A 25339-nucleotide genomic window follows, 5' to 3' on the forward strand; every position below is an offset into this window, starting at 1 on the left:
CCCCCCCCCCCACGATTTCTCTCTCTGCCCTCTCCCTTTTCTCACCTCTCACTCTCGCCCCTCTTCCCTTTCTCGCTGTTCTCTCATCTCACCTCTCCCTTTTCACTCTCTGTCCCTCTCGGTACTGCTATACTGCTGCAGCCATTAGTCACAACAGATTGAAGGCCATCTCAGTCGTATAAGCTCCATCGGACTGCTGCTGGACACTTCATCATCAAGCTGGAGTGCTTTTCTTCATCAAATAAGGTGGAATGCACCTCTGTTTTGGAAGACTTCGGCTTATTTTCTCCTCAGACTTCAGACAACAAGGAAGTAAGTAAAGAAACCCCCTGTTCCATATTCATTGGCTTCCCATTACCTCCATTAGTCCCCGCTGAAATCTGAACATCTACCTTTTCTTTTTTTTAAGCCAATACTTTTTGTTTTCCCTAAAGAAACTTCTGCCGTTTTACCTTTCATTAGTTGGTTGATTTTGGGCATTGTTTGGTTTACTTAGTTTGCTTAATGTCTTGACAGACTCGTGCTAAACTTAACACATAGTTGCTGCCATGTTCCCTACCCCCTATTCCCACCTGAAACTTGAGTGAGTTTATGTGCTTTTATGCTTAGACGATTATTGTTCATTGCTATATTATTCATTAATCTCACTTTGCTTGCATGTCAATCTTGTTTGTTGAGCTTCCCTTACCCTGTCCAACCCAAGCCCCTTGAGTCTACCCTACTTGGCTAGTTAACCTTGTAGGAAACCTAGTCACCTAGAAACCCCCTACATCACAAGGTGTAGTACAACCGCACTCGAATAACCCACCATGCAACCGAAGGTTTGTCACACCTACGGTTCACTCGCCCATGTCAGTCGTCACTGTCGCACGGGTGTGCTAGTAATGGCCATCCACATGGGCATGTTCCCTGCTCACGTTCCATTGTCGCGCTCTTTCATAGTTGGTGCTAGTAGCACCATACGAGGAAACATTGGGTTCTGCACTAGCGTGCCACGACAACGCCTCCCGTTAACCATGGTCCATGTTAGTAACCAAACCTACAGAGGAAACAGTCTTCGCCCACTTCGGCTATGAGTGCCCGCCCATGGGATCCACCCATGGAGTACCTGTGATGATGTGCATGTGCGGCCAGGCCAACCCCATACACAATCCCTTACTTGTGGCATGCTTGTGGCCTATCACAATGCCATGCTAGGAGCCATGACACCAAGGGGGATGAGGCAGCCCTTAAGCTTTTCATTGTTTTCCAGAAGTAGACATGGACCCCCTCATTTTGTCATATTGATGAGTGACGGAACGTCACTAGGCAAGTGACTCTAGCTCCAAGCACGGCCATGTCCACAACCAACACCACAAAGAGCCATCATCTGGCCACGACGCATGTCAACGTGTGCCAACCTATGTGTCATGGCCTTGCCCACAGAATGGCCATGACAATGGGGCCCACTCGAAATCTGGAAAAATCTTCCTTCAAGCTGTTGGTCAATAGCTAAACTTGGGAGAATATATGCTGGCTTGATGTGCTTGAACAAAACCAGAATATGGGCTAAACACATGCTGGCTTGATGGACTCAATTAAACCCATAACATGGGCCAAGTATGGACTAATTTTGAAGCCCACCCGATGGACATGTACTGCATCACTATATCTATATGTTGCTGATAGCAGACATTGGATATGTAAGAAAAAACAGAAGGGTTAAATAGAATCATGCAGTTCATCTTCGGTGCTACTGTTGGTGATTCTTAAATTCTCTGAACAAGACACCTTTTCTAGGTTTTTATTGCATAATATTTGAACGATCACAATTTTTTTTTCGTTGTATTGATCTAGGCATTTCATAGGAACTTCCTGTTAGAGTTTGTGTATGAAGGGTATTTTGGGAACTAGTTATCTTAATTGTTGTCTTAATATATATATATATATAAATATATATTTATTATTATTATTATTTTAACTTTTTACCTCCCTAGGGAGGGGTATGTAACCTCATATTATATTTTAGTGAAGCAAGAAGCAATATATGTGTGGGAGAGATCATTCTCTCACATACAAGATTCTACCACAACTTTCTTTCTTCTTCTCCTAACCTTCTACTTGCATCTTGCCTCTTGCTCCCTTGTTCTTTTACAATCTTTAGATTTCAACTCTTCCTTGGTGGTATAGGGTAAAAACCAAAAGCTATGTACACTATTTTGTGCATACTATTTCCTTTTTGAGTTTTGGTCTGCAATTTGAAGAGAAACTTTGATATAATGGCTTGTTACTAATTTGATTTTTTCCGTCTCTTTCAATAGTTATGGCTCTGCAGGCATTGAAGAATGCCTTGGGGCTTCCTCTTCGTCTGGGGTGGAATGGTGATCCCTGTGTTCCCCAACAACATCCATGGAGTGGAGTTGACTGCCAATTTGATCGGACAAGCAGCAAATGGGTCATTGATGGACTGTATGTACTTAATCTTTAGAATGTCTAATATTTTATAGATATGTCTGATAAGATTCTTAAGAAAATGGATGTTGGTGGTTAACTTGATACAAGCCTCTTTGTTGGCTAAATGGTTTGTTGATCCTTGTATACAGCCTAAAGGTCGAAGGTTCAAGGCTTATTTGAGGAGTTAACTTAATACAATACATGATAGAAGATTAGCAATCAGTACATATCTTTAATTAGTCAGTTTCTGTGTTGTTGCCCTATCATTCTTATGGAGATCCAATCATTTGATTTTTTCTTCTTAGACTTTTTCCCCGTTTTAATTGAAACTTAGGCTATGTTTGGATATCAAGAAATGGATAGAAAAGAAAAAGAAGAGAAAAAAAGAAAAAACAAACAAATTCTTATTGTTTGGTTGTCAAATGAAATGAAAAAAAAAAAAGGTTTGCTTTTTATGTTTAATTGTAAAAAAAGGGCTTATCCAATGCATGAGGCTCCCACATGTGCGAGGTCCTTGGGGCGAGAACTACGCAGCCTTACCCCGAGAATGTCAAGAGGCTATTTTGACTGCTTGACCGCCAGGTTCGCAACATTCGTACCTTACCGTTGGACCAAGCACCCCTTTGTATTTAACTGTAACACACAATACTTAATTTACTTTACTAATTTTACAATCAACAGGTAAAAACCCCATTAAAAAACTTGAGGGACGGAGGTCACGAAGCCATTTGTGTGTCTAGTCAATATTCTTCTTATACCACCAGTGCTCCTCCTGAGGTCTTCAATCTCGGCATCAGTGGTGGAGTCATCATCGTTGTCTTTATCCTTTCCCACAACACCTCTTTGATCTTTTGCCCCATCTCCTTGGCTGCTCCCCATGTGTCCTGCACCATCTGCTCTGCCTTCTCCCCAAAGCTCTGTGCTATCTCCATTGTCCACTCTGTACCTTGCTTGGTCTACCCACCATCTGCTTCACCTTCTCCACTCAGTTCTGTTGCGGTTTTGCTGTGACATATCAGTGGTATGATTGACAAAAGGATCAGAGCTTCTTTCATATCTCGAACATGTGGTTGTAGCCCACATGGTCTAAGATATTTTGAGCAAAACCCTAGTCGGAAAGAGTTGCATCTCTCAAGGGCAATGCTGGTTTTTTGGTTGCGACAAAGGATGGTCTCAGGAGGAGGATTCCTGACGAGCTGAGATGACTCATTTGACATCGATTTTGGTACCCAACTCTCCTCTCTGTCTCTGTCTCTCTCTCTCTCTCTCTCTGTGTTTTTCTCACTCCCTCACCCCCTGCTCATTTTCTCTTGCTGCCTCCCCACCCCTCTGTTTCTCTTATTCATCCTCCTCTCTATTCTGAAATTTTCTTGCCATACCCTTTTTTCTCGACCTTTCAGAGAGATTTTTTTTTTTGCAGTGTGACAAAATTGCATTGTTCCCAAGGCCGTTTCAAATTTACACTTTGAATCTTCTATACGGTAGAAAACATTCCAAATACTGAGAAAGTTGAGAAGGCATGAAACCATAAAGAATCTTTACAGTTTTCTTTTCTTCTTTTCTTTTCGTGTGTTCCAAACACAGCCTTAGTTGTGAGGTCAGTTTCCTCCAGAAATAGTTGATGTTTCATTTCATGATTGAACAAATCAACACGTTAGGATAGATTGGTGTGCTTATATATTTATGTGGCAATCAGTCATGTCTTTGTTTTCACTCATGAGCCATTTTTCTTTGCACTCTCCCCCTAAAAAAGGTTTTTTTCATGTAGGAGACAAAATTTCACTGCCCATGTCTTAGTAACAACTTAATTTTGCTTTGCATGTGCAGCAGCCTTGACAACCAAGGTCTAAGGGGCTTCTTGCCGATTGACATATCCCGGCTGCATCATCTACAAAGCATGTATGTCTTTAACAGTAGCTCTCCTTTGTGTTTATATGTTCTGTAAAAGGATGCTTGCATCTTTAATTCTGATAAGGATTTAGAACAAGTAAATGGTTTTCTGGTAACTTTAGTATTTTAAATTATTCTATCTAATAATTAGGACACTCTGTGTTTAGAAAGTGAACTTGTTAAGCCACTTGCAAATATAATCCCTAAAGCTTAAGCACCTTCAATGGAGCATTCAAGCTCATTTGAAGAAGGTAAAACCGTTAAATGCACTTAAGCCTGTGGAGAAACCATCACCTTTAACTTTTTTCCTCTTTTTTCCCTAACACATCATCACAACACAACCACCACCATTAACCACACTTAATGGAGCTCTCCGACCTTATTTAGAATGATAGAGCACTATTCAATGTACATAGAATAGGGGAGAAGCTTCTCTTCATAAAACTGTGGGTTTCTTCTTCTCAGAACTTTGTTCTGGGGGATCTAATGAATAGAGCATGTAAAAACAATACGGTGGCAACTTGAATGGACCAATTTGGCCTTGTGGATCAAAAGTTATGGCCATTTGAAGTTGGGTCAATGAGAAAGCCCCAAAGGGAATCTATCAGGGCAGGATAGGGTGTGCTGGAGGCGTGCAGGGGCGCAGGGCATTGGGCATGGGGCGCATCTCAGCCTTTGGATCTAGCCTCAATGGGCGCCATAGATCTGGACCATAGGATGTATCCAACAGATCTTTAATCCTGACCATTGGATTGGAATGGGTGCTGGCATAGATGATGTAAGCGGTTGAGATCATCATAGAAGCATTGTTGAGCTCCCATTGGTGGGCAGGTTTGACTTTAAAGTTTCTTTCTAAAATTCTCCGCAGAAATTGTACATAACCCCTTTGATACAGAGAAACTATGCCAAAACTACCCATTTGACCAGACTTCACTAATTACACAAAATCCCTCCAATCTTCAACAAAAATGCTAAAAGACCCCTTGGACACCGAGGGCTATTTCCAAACCAGAATTTGGATTTTCCAGACCGGTTCCACGAAGAACCCCATAACTCTCTCATCCAGATTTGGATTGAGCCGAAACGAAAAGGGTATGAACCACGACTTGAAGCTCTACAAATTTTCAGAACAACCCATCAATAGTCTTGTCCATGTAAAAAGATCAAAATGCCCCTGGACATTGTGGAAGCCGGATTTATCGAAATGGGACAAATCTGGGTGAGTTGGAAAGAATTTTTTGTGTTCGCAAGGGGTCATGCAATATTCAACTTCCAAAAAAGTCATCTTCAATGCCGAAAATGTCCCTCAGTGGAATTAAGCCAAAAATGCCAGTTTTGGACTCGAAAATCCACACCACCTACCATGGATGAAACAAACCACTCAAACACCGTCATGAACTACTGTCATCTCGTTGGAGAGACCGAATGTGCCACGTCATCGTCGCCATGTGATCACAGTTGGCCACGTCATCAGTGCCATGTGGCTGAGGTTGCCAACAAGGACAACCAGAAAACAACATTATATACCTTATATTATAAAAAATTTAAACCACATCAAGTAATCAAAAATCAGCATTAAGTCACATCAAGTCATCAAAATCAACATTTAGAGTTTTTCTTCTGTAATAAGTTTGATTGGTCAAATTATTATTATTATTATTTTTTTTTTTACATTAGTCTTTTTGTTTTAGGTAGAGCACGAAACCAGCTTTCCAACAAATCCAAGATTTTTTAAATCCAAGTTGTATTAACAAAGTTATGTTCTGGTCAAACTTATTTTAAGGTGTGCAAATGTTAAAAATCCTTTGAATGAAAATAAAGTTATGGACATCAAAACAAAAGATTATTTTACCATATTTTTGGTTTTAGAAATGTTTTATCATGATGAGATTTATCGAATTTTCAAATGTGGGAAAAACCCAGCATTTGATAGTTGAAAATTACTCCTACAATAAAAATCCAGTTTTTGTTGTTGAACTAGGGGGTTGTCTTTTTATCTTTTTGGAATTTGATTTTTAAACTATTTTGATTGGATAATGGATATAGGGGGTGTTTGCTTATTTATGAATAGTATCTTAGTAAATGAAATGACAATTATAAAATCTACTTAAACAATATTTGGCACAAATGAGTGCCAAATCTGGTTCAATACTGTTTCCAAGTGCCTTGCAGTAAGGCGACAGTCACCCAAACCCCCAGAAAACCGCCCGGATGCCTAGGTGATGCCTTGACAACTGTTTTCCTTACTTAACTTGTGTTACGGGTTCAAAACTGTTTCTTCATCCTTTATACTGCTAACCACTAAGATCTTGGCCCACACCACATAGAGACATATGGATAGCTCATTTATAATGAGCTTTGCTTGACATGTCGGAATTTCATTCTTGTTGAGTAATGTGTTTGACATTGACGTAAATGATGTTTCAAAGTTAACATGCGAAATAGTTGACCTGAAAGGAAACTGTATCATTTCTCTGCAAAATCAGTTTACATTGCTGTTTTATTGGCTGCTTACTAGTAGCAAAAATACAACCCTAATGGCTTTTTACTCTCTTTAGATGGCCTGTATTATCTTCACCATCTGATATATTGTTAGAATTTATATTTATTTTATTATAATTAAGTTTCAAAATGAGGTTTTTCTTTTATGTGTTTTATGACTTGTAATGGTGTGGGACCCTTAGGGTCAAGGTAGTGGAAAATGATCAATAACACCCTATGGGTGCTCCAAATTCCATTCATGGCCATTACCATGAGTGGAGAGGGGCAGAGAATTGATTGGGATTAATTTCATTTATGAAATTAATTCTTAATTCATGCCATAGGTTATTGCCAAATGGAGGTAAATGGTTAATATCATTATGTGGGTGCCCTAAAGTCCATTCATGGTCACTACCATGAGTGGGGAGGTGGGCTAGAAAATTGTCAATAACACCTTATGAGAGCTCTAAATTTCATTCATGGCCATTACCATGAGTGGGGAGGTGGGCTAAGGAATTGATTGAGATTAATTCAATTTATTGAATTAGTTCTCAATTCATGTCCATATGACATTATTCTCCAATTAACTTGGTATTAGTTGGAGATTACTCTTGGGGAATCCAAGAGGGTGCAAGGGTTGGTTTTGGGTCTATATAAACCCAACCAAATACCTTGCAGAGACACACATTCACACATTGACACTCCATCTATTTCTACTCTTTGCAACCATACAAGTCTTTCTCTTTCTTCTATTTTCTCGAAGTCTTGTGTAAGGTTAGTGGGGTCTGCTGTGCTGTATCTTTTTGCTCCTAGAAGGGACTAGAAGAACTGTCTCATCTTCTAGTGGAAGGTTATTTTATCTTGGAGGTAGAGATGCAGAACAACTCTTGACAGTAGAGGGCATCAATTACCTTGAAGGCAACACTACAAGTGTGACTCAACCTCAATTCTGATCAAAGCTTCTTCAGTTGCTGTGGTGGTGATTCAACATCTATTTGAAGTTTATCCCCGTCTCATTTCAGCCAAGGATCAATACTACATCATAGTAGTTTCTACTGCAAAAGCTTTGTATTGTAATTTGTTTTATTTTTGTAAGAAATTGTAACACAATTACCCAACAAGTTTAAGGTAATTGATAGTTGTAAGATTCCTTGGTTGATCTTAGAGATGCAAGCCTCAATAGAGGTGATGACTCGAACAACAATGATGGTCCTTCAATCACTATCATAGGTGATGCTTTGAACAACAATGCCTTAGATGGAACTACCAATGGAGGAGATCCCTCAAACATCAATGTTGAAGGTACAATCAACAACCAAGGAGGCGGGGTTCATGTTAGCCACAATGGTAAGGGGGTTCTTCATTTACCCACCATTGATTCAATTCCCACCAATGTTATCCCGTCAGTAATTGATCTTATCCCGGATTTGGGTAAGATGATTGTCACTGAATTTGACAAAATTGAGCAGTTTGGAGGTCAAAACTTCAAACGGTGGAGGCAAATGATGTTTGCATTAGCCCAAATTGGGTGGTATTTGCCTTGACTGAACCCATGCCAGAAAAAAGCAATGATCCTGTAAAGGAGGGCAAAAGGGTGGCTCGGATTCAAGCAGATTACCAATGCAAAAATTGGATCTTGAATGCATTATCCAATGAACTATACCATGTGTATAGTTCATTGGAGTATGCATATTCGATTTGGAATGCTTTGGTAAATAGGTACTCTCTTGAGGATGCTGGCTCAAAGAAGTACTTGGTGGCTAACTTTATAAATTTTACTATGAAAGATAGTGACACCATTTCAAACCAAATTGATCAATTTCAAATCTTGGTTGGAAAGCTAGCAAAGGAAAAAATGGTTCTACCAGAAGAATTTGTGACCAGTGCCTTAATTGAAAAGCTTCCATCTTCTTGGGATGCTTTCAAGTTGTCAATGAAACACAAGAAGACGGAGTTGACTTTGGACTAGTTGGTTGTAAGGATCAAAATTGAGGAAAAGAACCGGAACAAAGACAAGGGTGAAAAAGACCTTGGGGAGAAACGCTTAAAAGCGAACTTGGTAGAAACCAACAAACATGACAAGAAAAGGAAGAACCGTCAATACAATGATGAGCCTTCTTTTAAGAAGAAGAAACTCACTTGTTATGTGTGCGGTAAGCCAGGGCACTTCAAGAAAGATTGCCGATTCAAGAAGAAAAAAATCTGAAAATGTGAACCTAGTTGAAGACGTCTTTGTAGCTATGGTCACAGAAGCAAATTTGGTTGAAAAATTAAAGGATTGGCTATTGGATACCGGTGCTACAAGACATATTTGTGGTGATCTGAAGATGTTCTCTTCTTATTCCATGAGTATGGGAAATGAAAAGGTATTAATGGAAAATTCCCAAAGTGCCCCTATTATGGGGAAAGGAAAGGTGGTGTTAAAGCTCACTTCTGGGAAGACTATGGTTCTCACTAATGTCCTCCATGTGCTAGACATTAGGCGCACTTTAATTTCAGTTCCTTTACTTAATAAAATAGGAATGAAATTAGCTTTTGAGAGTGATAAGACGGTCTTATCACTAAGAACAATGTATTTGTCGGGAAGGGATACCTTAGTGAGGGGTTATTTGTACTAAGCATTGAAAATATTGTAATTGAGAAAGCTAGTACTTCTTCTGCTTACATTGTTGTCCCTACTAATTCTTTTGATTTGTGGTATGGTAGGTTGGGTCATAGTAGTGTGAAGTATGTCACCAAACTATGCAAGTTAGACATGATCACCAATAAGGTGGAACCCCCTGTGAACAAGTGTACAACTTGTGTAGGGGCAAAGTTAACAAAAAAACCTCATAAAACTGTGGATAGAAAGAGTGATCTCTTAGAATTGATCCATAGTGACTTGAGTGACTATAAGTCATATGAGTCTAGGGGAAGAACCAACTATGTCATAACCTTCGTAGATGACCACTCTAGGTATACCATGATTTATTTACTCAAATCAAAAGATGAGGCTGGAAAGGCGTTTGTATCTTATAAGACAGAAGTTGAAAATCAACTTGACAAGAAGGTTAAAAGACTTAGAACCGATAGAGGGACTGAGTATTTTAACATTGAAAAGTTTTATAAGGAAAATGGAATTATCCATGAGACAACCGCTCCATACCAACCGGAATCCAATGGGGTTGCCAAAAGGAAAAATAGATCTCTTAAAGAGATGATGAACTCTATGTTATTGAGTTCGAGTGTATCACTTGATATGTGGGGGGAAGCCATGCTAATGGCATGTTATCTGTCAAATAGAATCCCACATAACAAGACTAGTATGATTCCATTTGAGAAATGGTTTGGAAGAAAACCAAGTCTAAAACACTTGCGGATTTGGGGCTGTTTGGCTAAGGTATTATTACTGGATACCAAGAAAAGAAAATTGGGGCAAAAAACATGTGATTGTGTGTTCTTGGGATAGGCTACAAATAGTACTGCATACCGGTTCATGGTGATTAAAGCCATGGATGATGTTATTGAAACAAATAGCATCATAGAATCAAGAGATGTTGAGTTCTTTGAAAACATATTTTCCTTTAAGTCCAACTTACCTACAAGTAAGGATAGTCAATTGACTTATGGGAAAATGGAGTCAAATGAAAGTGTTACCTATCAAGAATTGAGTAATGGTGATGGAAGTCAACTAAGGATGAGCAAGCGACTCTAAAGACCTAAATATTCGAATGATGAGTGGCTTGTCTTTCTAGTAGACAAAGATCCTCTTACATACAAAGAGGCTATTACATCATCGGATGCCGTCTTTTGGAAGGAGGCAATCAAGAGTGAACTAGATTCAATCTTGGAGAATAATACTTGGGAATTGGTAAATTTACCAATTAGTTCCAAAACTTTGGAAACCAAGTGGATATTTTAAAGAAACTAAAAAGTGATGGGTCACTTGATCGTTTCAAGGCTAGACTTGTAGTCAAGGGGTTTAGGTAAAAGCCTGACATTGATTACTTTGACACATTTACTCCAGTCTCTAGAATTGCCACAGTAAGGGTTATGTTAGCATTGGTGTCAATACATAACCTAGTCATCCATCAAATGGATGTGAAAAAAACATTTCTAAATGGGGACTTAGAGGAGGAAATTTACATAAAGCAACCAGAAGGTTGTGTTGTAAATGGACAAGAGCAAAAAGTTTGTAAGCTTCGAAAATCTTTATATGGATTAAAGCAGGCGCCAAAGCAATGGCATGAAAAATTAGACAAAATTCTAATTTCAAATGGTTTCGTTGTGAACGACGTTGAAATTTGCTTATATAGCAGGTTTCATGGTGGTAAGGGCATATTCATACTACTATATGTAGATGATATGCTGATAATGGGAACAAACTTGGAAATAGTGAGTCAAGCTAAGAAACTTTTGAAGTCTAGTTTTGACACAAAAGACTTAGGAGAGGTTGATATGATCCTTGGGATCAAGATCTAGCAAGAGAATAATATTTCACTATCCCAAGCCCATTATGTAGAAAATATACTTAAAAAGTATGGGTACCATGAAGTTTCAGCGGTTAAAACACCTTTTGAAATGGGATGTCATTTGAAAAGAAACTTGGGTGAACCGGTGAATCAAAAAAGGTATGCTCAAATTATTGATTCAGTCACATATCTAATGAATTGTATGCGTCCTGATATATTGCCCTTGCAGTAGGAAAGTTGAGTTAACATACTCACAATCCAAGTAAGGAGCATTGGACTGCGATTGATAGTTTGTTGAGGTGCCTAAAAGGCATTATAAACTATAGTTTGCACTATAGTGGAAAACCAGCGGTGTTGGAAAGGTACTACAATGCAAATTGGATCTCGGATACAAACGAGTCCTTAGCTGCTAGTGGGTATGTATTTACACTAGCAGGCGGTGCCATCTCATGGAAGTCCACAAAGCAATCTTGTGGGACAGGCTCTACTATGGAAGCTGAGTTCATTGCCTTGGAAAAGGTAGGAACAGAAGCCGAATGGCTTAGAAACTTAATGGCGGATATTCCATTGTGGCAAAAACCGGCGCCTTCGATATCACTACATTGTGATAATCAAGCGGCTATACATCTAGCCAAGAATCGGATATACAATGGTAAAAGGAGGCATATACGCCTAAGACACAATCTTGTGAGACAGTACATAGATGAAGGAATGATAGCTATCGATTATGTGAAGTCAGAAAGTAACCAAGCTGACATGTTCACAAAGCCTATGTCTGTCAAGAACTTGTGTAGCGTATCTACAAGAATGGGGTTGATGCCTAATCCTTAGGTCATGTGATGGACACTCTACCTATGTGAAGAGGCTTAATGCCTGAATTAGGTTCAAGGGGTACAAACGAAGTCATGGGTGACCAGCTCAGTACTATTGCTTATTTAAGTATTCATTCCAAGATATAGATGGTGATAGTAGTATCACCACAAGGAGAAAGGTTGAGCGGTAAAGCTCTTAATTAGTCAAATCCCAGGAAATGTAGGGGTGTGTTAATTGTGGTGCACATCGGGGACTAAACTAAGTGGATGTAGGGGGTGTGGCCGCCGCCAATGAAAACTTATAGGCAAGTTCTCTAAACATTCATGAGTCCAAGATAAGGGACATGGCCAGTTCAAAAGTCCAAAGTGATTATATGATGAGTAGCTCAAAATGTAGACTTATGGGATGTGGCTGATGGATCGGTCAGCTACACTAATGAGGAAAGGTTCAAGGAGTCTGACTCTACTCGTACTTTGTAGCACGACTCATTAGACATAGTGTAGGTTCAAGTTCGAAAGACACCGACAATGATGCGTCCTATAGTGTCTAATACAGTCACAGCAGTTGTGTCCTTCGTGTCATTTGAAACTTGTGGGGGATTGTTAGAATTTATATTTATTTTATTATAATTAAGTTTTAAGATGAGGTTTTTCTTTTATGTGTTTTATGACTTGTAATGGTGTGGGACCCTTAGGGTCAAGGTAGTGAAAATGGGTCAATAACACCCTATGGGTGCCCTAAATTCCATTCATGGCCATTACCATGAGTGGAGAGGTGGGCAGAGAATTGATTGGGATTAATTTCATTTATGAAATTAATTCTTAATTCATGCCATAAGTTATTGCCAAATGGAGGTAAATGATCAATATCATTATGTGGGTGTCCTAAAGTTCATTCATGGTCACTACCATGAGTGGGGAGATGCGCTAGAAAATTGTCAATAACACCTTATGAGAGCTCTAAATTTCATTCATGGCCATTACCATAAGTGGGGAGGTGGGCTAAGGAATTGATTGGGATTAATTCAATTTATTGAATTAATTCCCAATTCATATCCATATGACATTATTCTCCAATTAACTTGCCATTAGTTGGAGGTTACTCTTGGGGAATCCAAGAGGGTGCAAGGGTTGGTTTTGGGTCTATATAAACCCAACCAAATACCTTGTAGAGACACACATTCACACATTGACACTCTATCTATTTCTACTCTTTGCAACTATACAAGTCTTTCTCTTTCTTCTATTTTCTCTAAGTCTTGTATAAGGTTAGAGGGGGCTGCTGTGCTGTAGCTTTTTGCTCCTAGAAGGGACTAGAAGAACTGTCTCATCTTCTAGTGGAAGGTTGTTTTATCTTGGAGGTAGAGATGCAGAACAACTCTTGACAAGAGGGCATCAATTACCTTAAAGGCAGCACTACAAGTGTGACTCAAACTCAATTCTGATCGAAGCTTCTTCAGTTGCTGTGGTGGTGATTCAACATCTATTTGAAGTTTATCCCCGTCTCATTTCAGCCAAGGATCAATACTACAACATCATAGTAGTTTCTACTGCAAAAGCTTTGTATTGCAATTTGTTTTATTTTTGTAAGAAATTGTAATACAATTACCCAACATATATATTTTTGAATATAATGTATATAATTTATTTATTTACTTGTGCCTTTCTGTAGAAACTTGAGTGGAAACAGCATCCGTGGGGCCATTCCATCCTCGCTTGGAACAATAACTGGCTTGGAAAAACTGTAAGTATGGCCTGCATATGGCTTAGTTTAAACTTTTTTATGGGCTATACATTGATCTTTGTTCTGTAAAGAAGTGTTTCTTGAATTATTAATTTTCTCTCTACCAAAGCAGCTGCATGATTATGTCATCAATGTTGAAGTACACCAAATTTATAGCTAGCATGATACCCAAAATTGTAGTTCTCTCTCTCTCTCTCTCTCTCTCTCACACACACACACACACACACACACATTCATTTTGTATGTGGCTGTTAGTTTATTTCCTAGCACATGCTTGCTTTCACTTGCCCTAGCAGTGTTAGTACGCTGCTACACATCTGCAGGCTGGTGAGAGCATGTGACTTGGCCTAATGGAATAGACTTGTTCATAGCCCTAACTTCTCTCAGCAACAGCATCTTTTCTAACCTACACTTTATTATATTAGTAAAATGCATCCGCTGAAAATCTTGTCTATGATTTGGTGCTATTATTCATTTAATTACTGGAAAACTTGATGCTATACATCAATGTCTATAAGAAAGAAGGGAAAAGGAAGAGGGAAGAGGGGGGAGGGGGGAGGGGGGAGGGGAGCCATTTGGTTTATTTTCTTTGCAATAGATCAGGTAATACCTGGATGTTCTCTCAGTGGCAGAAAGCTCCAGACTTTTGCATCATTTCAATGATATGAAATGGATCACTTCCATAATCTTGACTTATGGAGGACTATCAGTCTCATGGTTACAAGTTTTCTGATTGGACAGAACTGCTGGGATGAATGTTTCAACTTGGCTGTCATGAACAACATATGATTTAACCATTTTATGCTTCATGATAATATTAGTAAAGACAGGGTCCTGGATTTAATGGTTTGACAGCTTGGCTCTTCAAATTGATAGAAAAAGTCCAGATCAAATGGTTCTTACCATTTTTCTGGGTAGAGAGAAGTTGTTCAACCATTCCTGTGGTTAGCTCATGGATGACAGTTCGATCACTGCATCTTCCTCTTCTGGTCTTATATTATTCCAGTCAATGAACTGCGGGAATGCTGGAACATTTAGAGCCTTCAAAATGATCTATTTTCATCTCAAAGAGGATGCAAGTGGATGTGGATGCTACTGATTGAGACTCTTCCTTTCTTATTTTCGGATGCTGTAATTACAGGTAGGATCCAGCCTGAACCCACCTTTCCAACAGAATATGGACAGTGGAATTCCTGGGGGATGTGGCTTGGATGACTCTTATATTTTTGTCACAATATCATGGATATTGGGTTTCAAAATGCAAATGATTATCTTAGCAGAGTAGAAGAAAGTCAACCGAGTGAAGCATGACATGCTAAATCCATTAACCTGAGCCTTGGGCCAAATTTGCCATTTCCATATCCTATACCATTCATTTTTTAACAACATAGCAATTCAAGATATTAACAGAAGTTGGAAACAAGGTTGATGGTCCAAAGAAAAAGGAAGGGGAAGGGGAAGGGGAAGGGGAAAGGGGGTGTGGGGGGATAAGAAAAGAGGATCAAACCACGTTAAGTGCATTACTAAATATCAATGGGTAACTCTGCAGAAAAATGTATCCAGTAAAGAAATTTTGTCTTCAATACTGGTTATATTATCTTTTGGCAGCTCTTTATTTTGTTTGTTACATATATTCCCACCTGGTGACTCCTCTTTTAATTTCTTTCCCCACTGAAATTTGATAGTGTTTAATTACATATGATTGTTCTGCAGAGATCTTTCCTACAACTTTTTCAACAGTTCGATCCCTGAAAGTCTTGGGAGTTTAACATCATTACAGATATTGTAAGGGTGTTTTTCAAGTATCTACCTGAGTGGGAGTGTAGAAGGAAATACTAAAAAGGGTAGCTAACCTGATTCATGGTGATGCAGAAATCTTAACAGCAACATGCTATCTGGTAGAGTTCCTGCTGCGCTTGGAGGAAGGCTTCTTCACAGAGTTAGCTTCAAGTATGCTATCATTTCTTGTAGCTGATTTTTAGGGACAATCTAGCAGCCTAAGAAAGGTGGCTTTTATGATATATATATTTACCATAATTATTGGTAGACTATAAATAAATAGGATCAAAATTGTTACTTAAAAAGTGTCAAGAGTGTAGATATTTACTGTGGCAAACTTGCAGTTTTACAAAAAACGCAGGTCTCTGTGGTATACCTGGACTACCAACATGCGGGCCTTACCTCTCTATTGGATCAAAGATAGGCATAGCAGTAGGGGTAGTTGTGGTATTTCTTCTCATTGTTGTCAGCTTAATAATCTGTTGGAAAAGAAGGCAAAATATTCTCCGCTCACAAACAGTTGCTGGTAAGGAAACAAATTGATCTGTTAGCTTATTGACTCTCACAAGCACATGAACCTGCATTTGCATGGACTGTTTTCCTTCACAGGGACTTGATGATCTAACTGTTCTTTCATTTTTTTTTTTTTTTTTTTACAGCAAGAGATGCTCCCTATGCGAAAGCAAGGACCCATTTTGTGCGCGATGTGCAAATGACTAGGAATCATGGTTTTGACAATTCGAGGATTGCCACTGAGAATGGGCCTAACTTGCTCTCTTGATTGACCAAGCATTGCTTTGGATCCTACCAAGTCAATTTTGCTTGCTTCTGAGGATTCATATGTTCTTGGAACCCTAGGTTCCCCAGCTGGGTGGTCATGTATGTTGTAGATTGTCATGTATATTTGCTCATTCCCTTGTGTTACATTTTTCTGCCAAGATATGTAGCTTAGACTAGAAGTCTTTCCTTATAGATGTCAAGTCACAATCCAATTATTCTTCATTCTGTATGGCTGATACAGTTCCTGGTGTGGGAAATATAATTTTCTCCCTTCACAACTATGAGGGAGAGTAGTGAGGGGTTTTAGATGATTAAAGTGAAATTTGTGGGGCTGTGTGATTATCCAAGGGGGAAATCTTTGCTTGGGAGACAATAGATGGTGAGAATTCTCCATATGGACAGTGGGTGGTGATATTGCTTTCAGTCCAATGTAAAGATTGTAAAACAAACGGAATTCTCAATTTGTTGTCTATACACACTGCAAAAAATGGTATGTAGGTTCAATGTTGTCGAGGAAGCAAGAAGGGTTCTACCAGAAAAAAGAGGAAGCAAGAAGGGAAAAACATGGTTGGGTTTGTTATGTATTCTCGGAATAGATTCTGCAGCTAGAACAGGTTTTGAAACCCGAATTCTTCTATATTTTCTTGCTTAGATGATAATAACAAACTCAGCTTTATTCTAGCTTAATTTTTCTTGCCTTTGAAAACCATTCTAAACCCAAAATCTATTTGGGGATGTATGTCAAACACAGCCTATTAGGATTGCAACAGGATTGAATTGGGCTGGGCTTTTGAAAACCTCAGCCCAACCCTACGTCCCTGGGGCCAGGCCTAATCATCACTTTGAACCTGAAAAATGCAACCCTGACCCACCCTAAGGTTGGGCCGGGCTGACCTTGATTAGTCCTAACTATATTAGGGGAAAGGAGATGGAAGGATTGTGATAGGTTGGGGAGAAGAAGAAGAAGAAGAAGAAGAAGAAGAAGAAGAAGAAGAAATGAAAATGATATTACTTCTCCATTTTTGTAATATCCCTTTCATGTTTGATGATGATTAATCACTGACTAAACAAAAACCCTGACTTCTTCGCCTCTTCCATGTATTTAGTTTATTGAGATTTCTTCCTCATGACTTTGGTTTGTTGATGCCATATGTAATGACCTTTTTTCTGTTGTCTAAAATCAGGGTATATACTTTATATAAACCAAGGTCAAAGTCAGGGTCGAGCCACCTGGCCCAGCCTGAGGCCTCAATCCTGACCCTGACTCAAGGGCAGAGAATTTCAGCTTTGACCCACCCTCAGGGCCAAAAATCTCAGCCCCTATTTGGGCTGAGGCTAACCAGGTCAGGTTTGGGCAGATAGGGCCAAACTTGCACCCCTACAACCTATTATCCTGCTCTCATCATCTTATTGATTCTCAAATCATCACATCCACCTTTTGAATTTTAACTTTAATCAATTGTTTGATTTCCCTTCCAGAAAGATGGAGGACTATGAGTATTCAATATTATGATATATCTCGAAGTAAAAATGATCTTGCTTGACTTGATCGAGTATTTTGCGTTCCCTTGTGAACGTGGTTATAAAAAACGTCGGGCATATCTTATGCCTGATTCGTATCAGGCTTATTTGATCTTAAAATGTCACTTTTTGGGTGTTTTACCGATATTTTTATTGGTCTAATATCAATATCGGCCATGTTTTAGAACCATGATTGTGAAAGGAGAGGTATTGTTTTATGGTCTTCAATTTTTTTCAGGTTCCCATTTCTTCCTTTGCACTTACAGGACCACAGCCTATTCAGAGGAATCAAGGTGGCCAGCAGAGCACTTGAAATTTCACACATTTTCTTTGCTGATGATACTTTTATCTTCTGTAGAGCATCTAAAGATGTCTCAATAATAAAATGCATTCTTGACATTTTCTCTTATTTATCTGGTTTAACTTTAACTTTGATAAAAGTACTATCACTTTTAGCTCAAATGTCAATAGGTCTATGAAATCTTTTTTTTTTTTTATTTTTTTTTAAATTCATTTGTATTAAGAAAAAAGATGGAATATACAAAGGGCAGAAAAGATGGTCTACCAAATCTATAATCTGCAATACACTAGGCATAAAGAAAATGGATTTTGATTCCATCCACATGGGTACTCACCTTTTGCACAAGAAAGCTAGAAGGGATCATTTCAATCATGTTGGAAAGAGAAATTTATTGCGCCACCCCCTGGAGAATGTCATAATTATAAGACCACCCTCTCTGTTTTACCAAATTATTCTCAGACCCCCTACTGGTAATCAATGTTAAGAAATATACTATAGTTACTGATGTCAGCAATTATATTTTATTTTAAATATCAAAATGCCTTGATTAAATACAAAATACCTAAAATACCCTTGTAATAAGTTAATATTTTTTTTTATCCAAATAAAAAATTTTTGGACCACCGACGATCATTGCAGCAGCAGTGGCATTGACGGACGACAACTGACAGGACCTCGAGGCGACCTCCCGGAACAGACGTGTGAATTCGCTAAAGACGTCGCTTGAGAGTCATAACATCCACATTCCTCAACCAAACGCGACCTGCGATGCAAGATTGTGTTTCTGTGGGACGTCTAAGGGTTTGAGGAACTTATTCAGAAAGGGACTCCCAACTCCCAAGCTTCAGCAATGGCGCCGCAGGACAGGAAACCTAGGGTGACCAGAAACCCAGATCTGATACGTGGTGTGTGGGCAAGCACTCGCGATCGAAGATGTACTACAAGCGTGGTCTCTGGGCCATCAAGGCCAAGAACAACGGTGTCTTCCCCCGACATGACGCCAAGCTGGCGGCACCAAAACCTGAAGAAAAGCCTCCCAAGTTCTATCCCGCCGATGATGTCAAGAAGCAACTTGTAAACAAGCGCAAGCCAAAGCCCACTAAGCTCAGGTCGAGTATTACTCTTGGAACGATTTTGATTATCCTTGCTGGGAGGCTTAAGGGGAAAAGAGTTGTTTTCCTTAAGCAACTTCCGTCTGGATTGCTTCTTGTTACTAGACCATTCTAGGTCAATGGTGTTCCTCTATGCCATGTTAATCAATCGTATGTGATTGGGACCTCCACCAAGGTAGACATTTCTGGTGTAAATGCAGAGAAATATGATGATTAGTATCTTGCAAAGGAAGGTGAAAAGAAGAAAAAGAAGGTGGATGGTGAATTCTTTGAAGCAGAAAAAGAGGAAAAAAAGACACTTCCACAGGTGAATTCTTTGAAGCATTGAAGCTGGCTTGGGGTTTTGGGTCTGAGGGTTTCTGTGTGTGGTTTCTCTGAGGATTCATTGAAGGTGTTTCTGATGGAGACGATGAACGAAGAATCGAAATCAAAGATGGAAGAGTATGAAGTGATAGAGCAGATTGGAAGAGGGGCTTTTGGGGCGGCATTTCTTGTTATTCACACGACTCAGAAAAAAAGGTTAGAAAGATGGATTTAATTTCCTCAAGAGTCTGAGCTTTTGGGATAATCTCTGGATCTGTAAATCCAACTGATTTTTATTAAATCCAGATAGAGAATAAGAGTCAGAAAAAGAGACAGATACCTTGCCGGCGATGAACGAATGCCTTTCTCAGTCTTTCATCAGCGAAGGGAAGGTCAGTATAAGGGTAAAAATCAATAGGTTTTTTAATGGCAATGGTATAATGGTTAAAATAAGAGTTTTTTAATGGTAAGGATATAATGGTCATTTTAACTCTATATTTAACATTAACATTGACTGACGATTGGGGGTCTGAGAATAATTCGGTGAAACAAAAGGAATGGTCTTGTAATTGTGGCATTCTCTAAGGTGTAACACGGTAAATTTTCTTGTTGTAAATAAAATTGATAAGAAACTAGCTTTTTGGAAGTCTATCCTTCTCTTATTTGTTGGTTGAACAGTCTTGACTCAGTCTACACTTTCCTCAATTCCTGCCAATCTTATGTCTTATTTGGATTTTCCAAAAATCATTTGTAAAAGATTGGATTCCATTTACCTGAGATTTTATAACGGATCGAGACATTAGCCAAACAAAGAAAATCCATCTTATTGGCTGGCACAAAGTCTGCTCCCCAAAATCTGATGGTGGACTTGATTTAAGGAGCTCTGAAACACAAAATAAAGCCCTTCTTCTGAAACTAAGGTGGGTTATGATTTCTGAAGATAACTCCATGTGGGTGCAAATCCTTTAGCATACATATTTCCCAAATATGTCGGTCTTCCATCCTATGACTTACAAGAAAAAAGGATCCGTCGCATGAAATAGCATTGTAAATATCTTCCCAACTCTGAAAGCAATGATTTGGAGGAAAATTGAAAATGGGATGAATTCATGTGTTTGATTCGATCCTTGGATTCCGATTACATGAAACCAACATCAAATTACTTCACCTGATATCACTTATTTTCTGTTAAAACAAGTAAGTGACTTCACCATTGGGAATAATTGGAATTCTGATCTCTTTTCTACTTTTTTTTTCCTTTATCTATTGTTAATAAAATCTTGCGAATCCCAATAAACTCCTATTGTGATAAATGGTGGTGTCATCTCTCAAAAAAGGGAATATATACCACTAAATTGGCTGCTAAATGCCTTCACTATCATTTGGTTACTAATCCAATTGGACTCTTAAACAGGTACACATGCTTATCTCTTTGCTCATATTGGTGGCAGTTTTTTTTGAAAACTCCAAATACATTCAAAATTTAAGATCTTTTTCTAGAAATTAGCTATTGGAGGAATCCTTATTAAAGATATCATTTGCAAATGGATAGTTATTGACTCTCTTTGCATTCTATGCCAAAAAGAACCTGAATCCATGTGGAACACTTTTCTTTCCTGTGAATTCACCAAAAGAGTCTTAGCCGTGAGTCCACTGGGTTTGAGAACTGAGAACATCTCTGCCAACTCTTTTTAAAATTTGATTATGTATTTTTTTTTTTTTTTAAACTCAAATTCTATTCCTGAGAATAACATTTTCACGTTTTTCATAACTTTTGTTATAGTATGCTACTTTATTTGGTCTCATAGGAAAAATATTACTTAAAAAATAAAAATAAAAACTAAAATGAACCCTCATTCAGTTCTATCCCCGGTCACACAATGGACCACTATATATTCAAATATGCACAATTAAAGGTAATCTCTGACTACCCTGAACCTGTTATTCTCCAATTCCCTGTTCTCAATAGCACAATCTTGCTCTTTGCAAGCATCTGCAATGAAGTAGAAAACATATATGGATTGACATACTGCATAATTAATAACGGGAAATGTATTGCATTATCTATTAACTAACTTTTGATAGGAAAAACTATTAAAACTAGCACTAAGGCTGCGTTTGGTAATGTTCTATAAAACGTTTATGGAGTTTTTTCGTTCTATGGGAACAAAAAAAACAAAATAAAGCGTTCGGTGCATTTATGGTGTGTTTCATTTTTTTTGGAACAAAAAGTGAAAAAAATGCTAGAAACGAGAATTGACGGAATGATAAAAGGAAGTTCCGTCGTTAAAAAAAAAAAAAAGGGGGGGGGGCATTTTGACACAGAAACTAAAATTTCTGTTTTTGACACGAAACATAGTTTCTGGAACAGAAACGTTACCAAACACAGCCTAAGGGGCCTTCTTCTTGGATTAAAGCAAACACAAACAAAAGGATGAGAAATTGGAGAAATATGGAGCAATTCGGAGGATCTAGAACAATTATTTTTTTAGAAGAGTACCACTTTGTGGCCTTGGATCTTAACCCCTTTTTTTTGGATGTTCATAACATGCTATACCTAATTTCTTTTTGGCTCAGGCTTACCAACAACGTGGTTCTCCTCATGCTTTGTATGGCCCACAAGGTCATGAGCAATATTAACCTCTCCTATTATACATTGATGTAATAAGTTTCCTTTGTTAATATAATTTTTCATTTATTGCACAAAAAAAAAAAAAAAAAAAAAGAGCTTGGTTGATCTTTCAAACTTAAAAATTGTACGGAAATGATGAAAGACAGTATCCGTGGAAGCAATTTGGATCGTCTTACTGGTAGGATCCACCATTCGACAAATAATCAATACGAGGGTTTCTATCGTCACCTTTAACCTCACTATCACAAGGCCTCCACGCGATCTTAGCCCTTTCACTGCGAGTCTTTCACACACATACAACTTTGCGTTACCTTGAATCCAAGCTCCTCCACAATTGTCAAGGTTTTAATAAAATCCTAATTTTCCATACTCAATCACTCAAAGAGAGAGAGAGAGAGAGAGAGAGAGAGAAACGTGACAACCATTCTCTAGTGTTTCTCACGTTGTTTTGGTTAGCCAATCTTATATATTCTTGACCAATTAAAATCTCCTATTAGTTTAGTGTTTTAGAAACATCCAGCTAAGTAATGAGTTTCCCATTCAGAGCCAACAACTAAACCAAAACCAATCTTATCATAAAATATAAGATCAAATTTATAAAGAAAATAAATAATATAAAATTCATTTTTCCTAACAATCTCCTCCATCCTAATATTGGATCACATCTCTTATGTGGATCCAAAATCTTAGATCACAAAAAAGAATTCATGATCATTAACATGTTGTACATATGAGTTGAATTTATAGGAAAATGGTAGGATCCCATTAGGATTCCACCTAGCATGCTATGCATCTTAACTATATTGCATTCATAATACAGGGTTAACTAACACATATGATGCTAAGTAGATGTAACAATCAATACCTAATTTAAGTAGATTATTTCGCATCAGTCTCTCCACAATATAATATCATATTATAGGCTATTTAGCATATGTATACTGTCATATCTCCAGTCTATAGAGATTTTTAAGATATTCTGTAATTCCGATTGGACCTAAGAAAATATTTTTCAAAATTATTTTTGAAAATAAATATTAATAAATAATATTAATTTTAAAAACTTTGTAAATAATTAAAAAAAAATAATGCCACCAGTATCAGATTTATTTCCAATCAAGTATAGTCATTCATTCTCTTTGATATTTGTCAAATAAGGGTAGTGGATTCCTTGTTTGGAATCTCTTTCGAATACGACCAAACAATACAAATCTAGTACACCGATATATAGTCAGGGAGACATTAACCGTTGGTGCACTAAAACTTATAATGTGTGATCGCATTGATAAGAACCCCTCAGGTCAAAGGACTGACCGTACTCTATTCACGAGAATTTTGTTTCAAATGAATAGACAGTAACACACACCTGAAATTCTCGTATGATCTGGTTCAATGTACACACTGTATGTACACTAGCACTTGTGCCTTGAAATCTCCATTCCTAGGTACACACAATACGATGACCATTTACACGGGATGTCCAGTCCCATCCCTAGTCGTGAACAGTTTTAGGTTAAAACCTAAGGACTTACCAAGATGATTGGAAAATAAAGTAATACCGCAAGCGCACGGGTCGTGTGTAGCTACGGGTCAATCACAGGGAGGTGAGCTTTATGAAAAGTTCAGTTCTAACCTAGGTAGAATGTACTAACTAATGAGGTTGTCACAAATTAAAGTAATCTAAACTAACAATGGTAAAAAAGACAAGAATTAACCATGGAATTAAATTAAACATGCAATAATAAAGTGAACCTAAGATTAAATGAATTAATAAACCTAAAATTATGTAAGCATTAGATGTGTGAAATTATGATGTGGGGAAGCATTTAGAAATTAGAATCCACCATGAGATTTAAGAACAATCTACAAATAATCTAGCCCTATATCACATGCTTGAATAGGTCAATGGGATATATGGATTTTTAAATCTAACATGTCCCATGAGTTATTCAACATATATATAACATTAGATTATAAGTAAGACTGTATTGAAAGTTGGAAATTATGCATACGAAAGATAATCAATGATATACATAATTTTGACTTTGCAATAGGGTTTTGGTTACATGGAATTAAGAAAATGGGCATCAATTGTTTACAAGTTGCTCTTCATCTCATGGTTTCATCCAATCTTTAAGTTGCAGGATTTAGTTAACCATGAGGATGAAGAAAGATGAAGAACAACTAGAAGATGGATAGGACATTATATGAAATTAAACATGAAATAAAAAAAAATAAAAAGAAGTGCTTTACTGAATATGTACTGCAAAATCCAAGCTTAAGAACTTCGAACTTCAAACTTCAAACTTTAACTTCAATTTCAATATTTGCTTACAAATCAAAAGAAAAGAAAAGGCTGATAAGATATATATAGGCTAAGGAGAGTATGCTAGGAGTAGTTTAGGAATGGGAAAGGTACGTACAAATTAAGAAAAAGAGAAAGAAAGGAGGAAAAAGGAGGAAATCAAGTAGAAATAGGAATGAGAAAGAGAGAGTTACGTAGGAGGGAGGAGAGAGATTGCATAATTAATTTTTGAAAATTCTAAAATTGAACTTAAATTCTAACTTAGCTCAAAACGGTTTTTGGGCTATATCTCTCCATCCTGATCCTGAATTGACTCAAATTGAGAATTAAAGATGCATCATTTTAAATCACGAACGTAACGAGCCCAATATCCAATATCTTCCAGTGAACTCCTCATCTTTCAAAATTACCATCATGCCCTTACACTTGCACAAGTTCTGCTATGTCCAATTCTTCTTTGTTGCTCAATCTCTTGGTAAAACTTCTAAATTGAGGTAAAATTCTTCATTTTCCCTTGATTGCTTTAGTGAAACTTCTTCCCATCTTACCCCTTGATCATATGTGAATCGATTCAAGGGTAAATCGGTATCTAGCTTGCATTGGATCTTCCCATTAGCAACTTTTATGTGCATGATCCTATAACCTGTAAATGTGAGAAAATCACATTATGTATTCATTTTTATCATCGATCTAGAATCAAAATGCTCAATTCAAATGGTCATGGACGTATAAAATATGGTCTAATCACACTCGCCAACTTGAACTTTTATTCGTCCCGAGTGAAATAAAGATAAA

General features: G+C 37.9%; 1 protein-coding gene, 1 long non-coding RNA gene and 1 pseudogene across 3 annotated transcripts in view; 2 read left to right on the forward strand and 1 right to left on the reverse strand.

Annotated features, from left to right (window-relative positions):
- The window catches only part of LOC122061479 (receptor-like protein 4), a 46925-nt gene extending 30038 nt beyond the window's left edge, over positions 1–16887 (forward strand). Inside the window, exons 3-9 of one of the 2 annotated variants that reach the window (XM_042624747.1) lie at positions 2301–2448; positions 4264–4332; positions 13740–13811; positions 15525–15596; positions 15684–15761; positions 15935–16116; positions 16250–16887. In XM_042624747.1, coding sequence (XP_042480681.1) covers positions 2301–2448; positions 4264–4332; positions 13740–13811; positions 15525–15596; positions 15684–15761; positions 15935–16116; positions 16250–16371 — 743 coding nt within the window. In that variant the 3' untranslated portion in view covers positions 16372–16887. Of the gene's footprint in view, positions 1–2300; positions 2449–4260; positions 4333–13739; positions 13812–15524; positions 15597–15683; positions 15762–15934; positions 16117–16249 lie in introns of both variants that reach the window. The other variant, XM_042624745.1, reaches the window with a different exon arrangement.
- A 1812-nt stretch (positions 16888–18699) lies between these two features.
- Positions 18700–20017, reverse strand: LOC122061403. The gene is made up of 2 exons (XR_006134639.1): positions 19948–20017; positions 18700–19489 (listed from the first exon to the last, which is right to left on the reverse strand). It is a non-coding gene; the product is annotated as an uncharacterized LOC122061403 (long non-coding RNA).
- On the forward strand, positions 19043–20259 carry LOC122061402 (annotated as a pseudogene).
- Positions 20260–25339: the final 5080 nt, after the last annotated feature.

The sequence above is a fragment of the Macadamia integrifolia genome, chromosome 14, assembly GCF_013358625.1.
Source record: "Macadamia integrifolia cultivar HAES 741 chromosome 14, SCU_Mint_v3, whole genome shotgun sequence".
Lineage (NCBI taxonomy): Eukaryota > Viridiplantae > Streptophyta > Magnoliopsida > Proteales > Proteaceae > Macadamia > Macadamia integrifolia.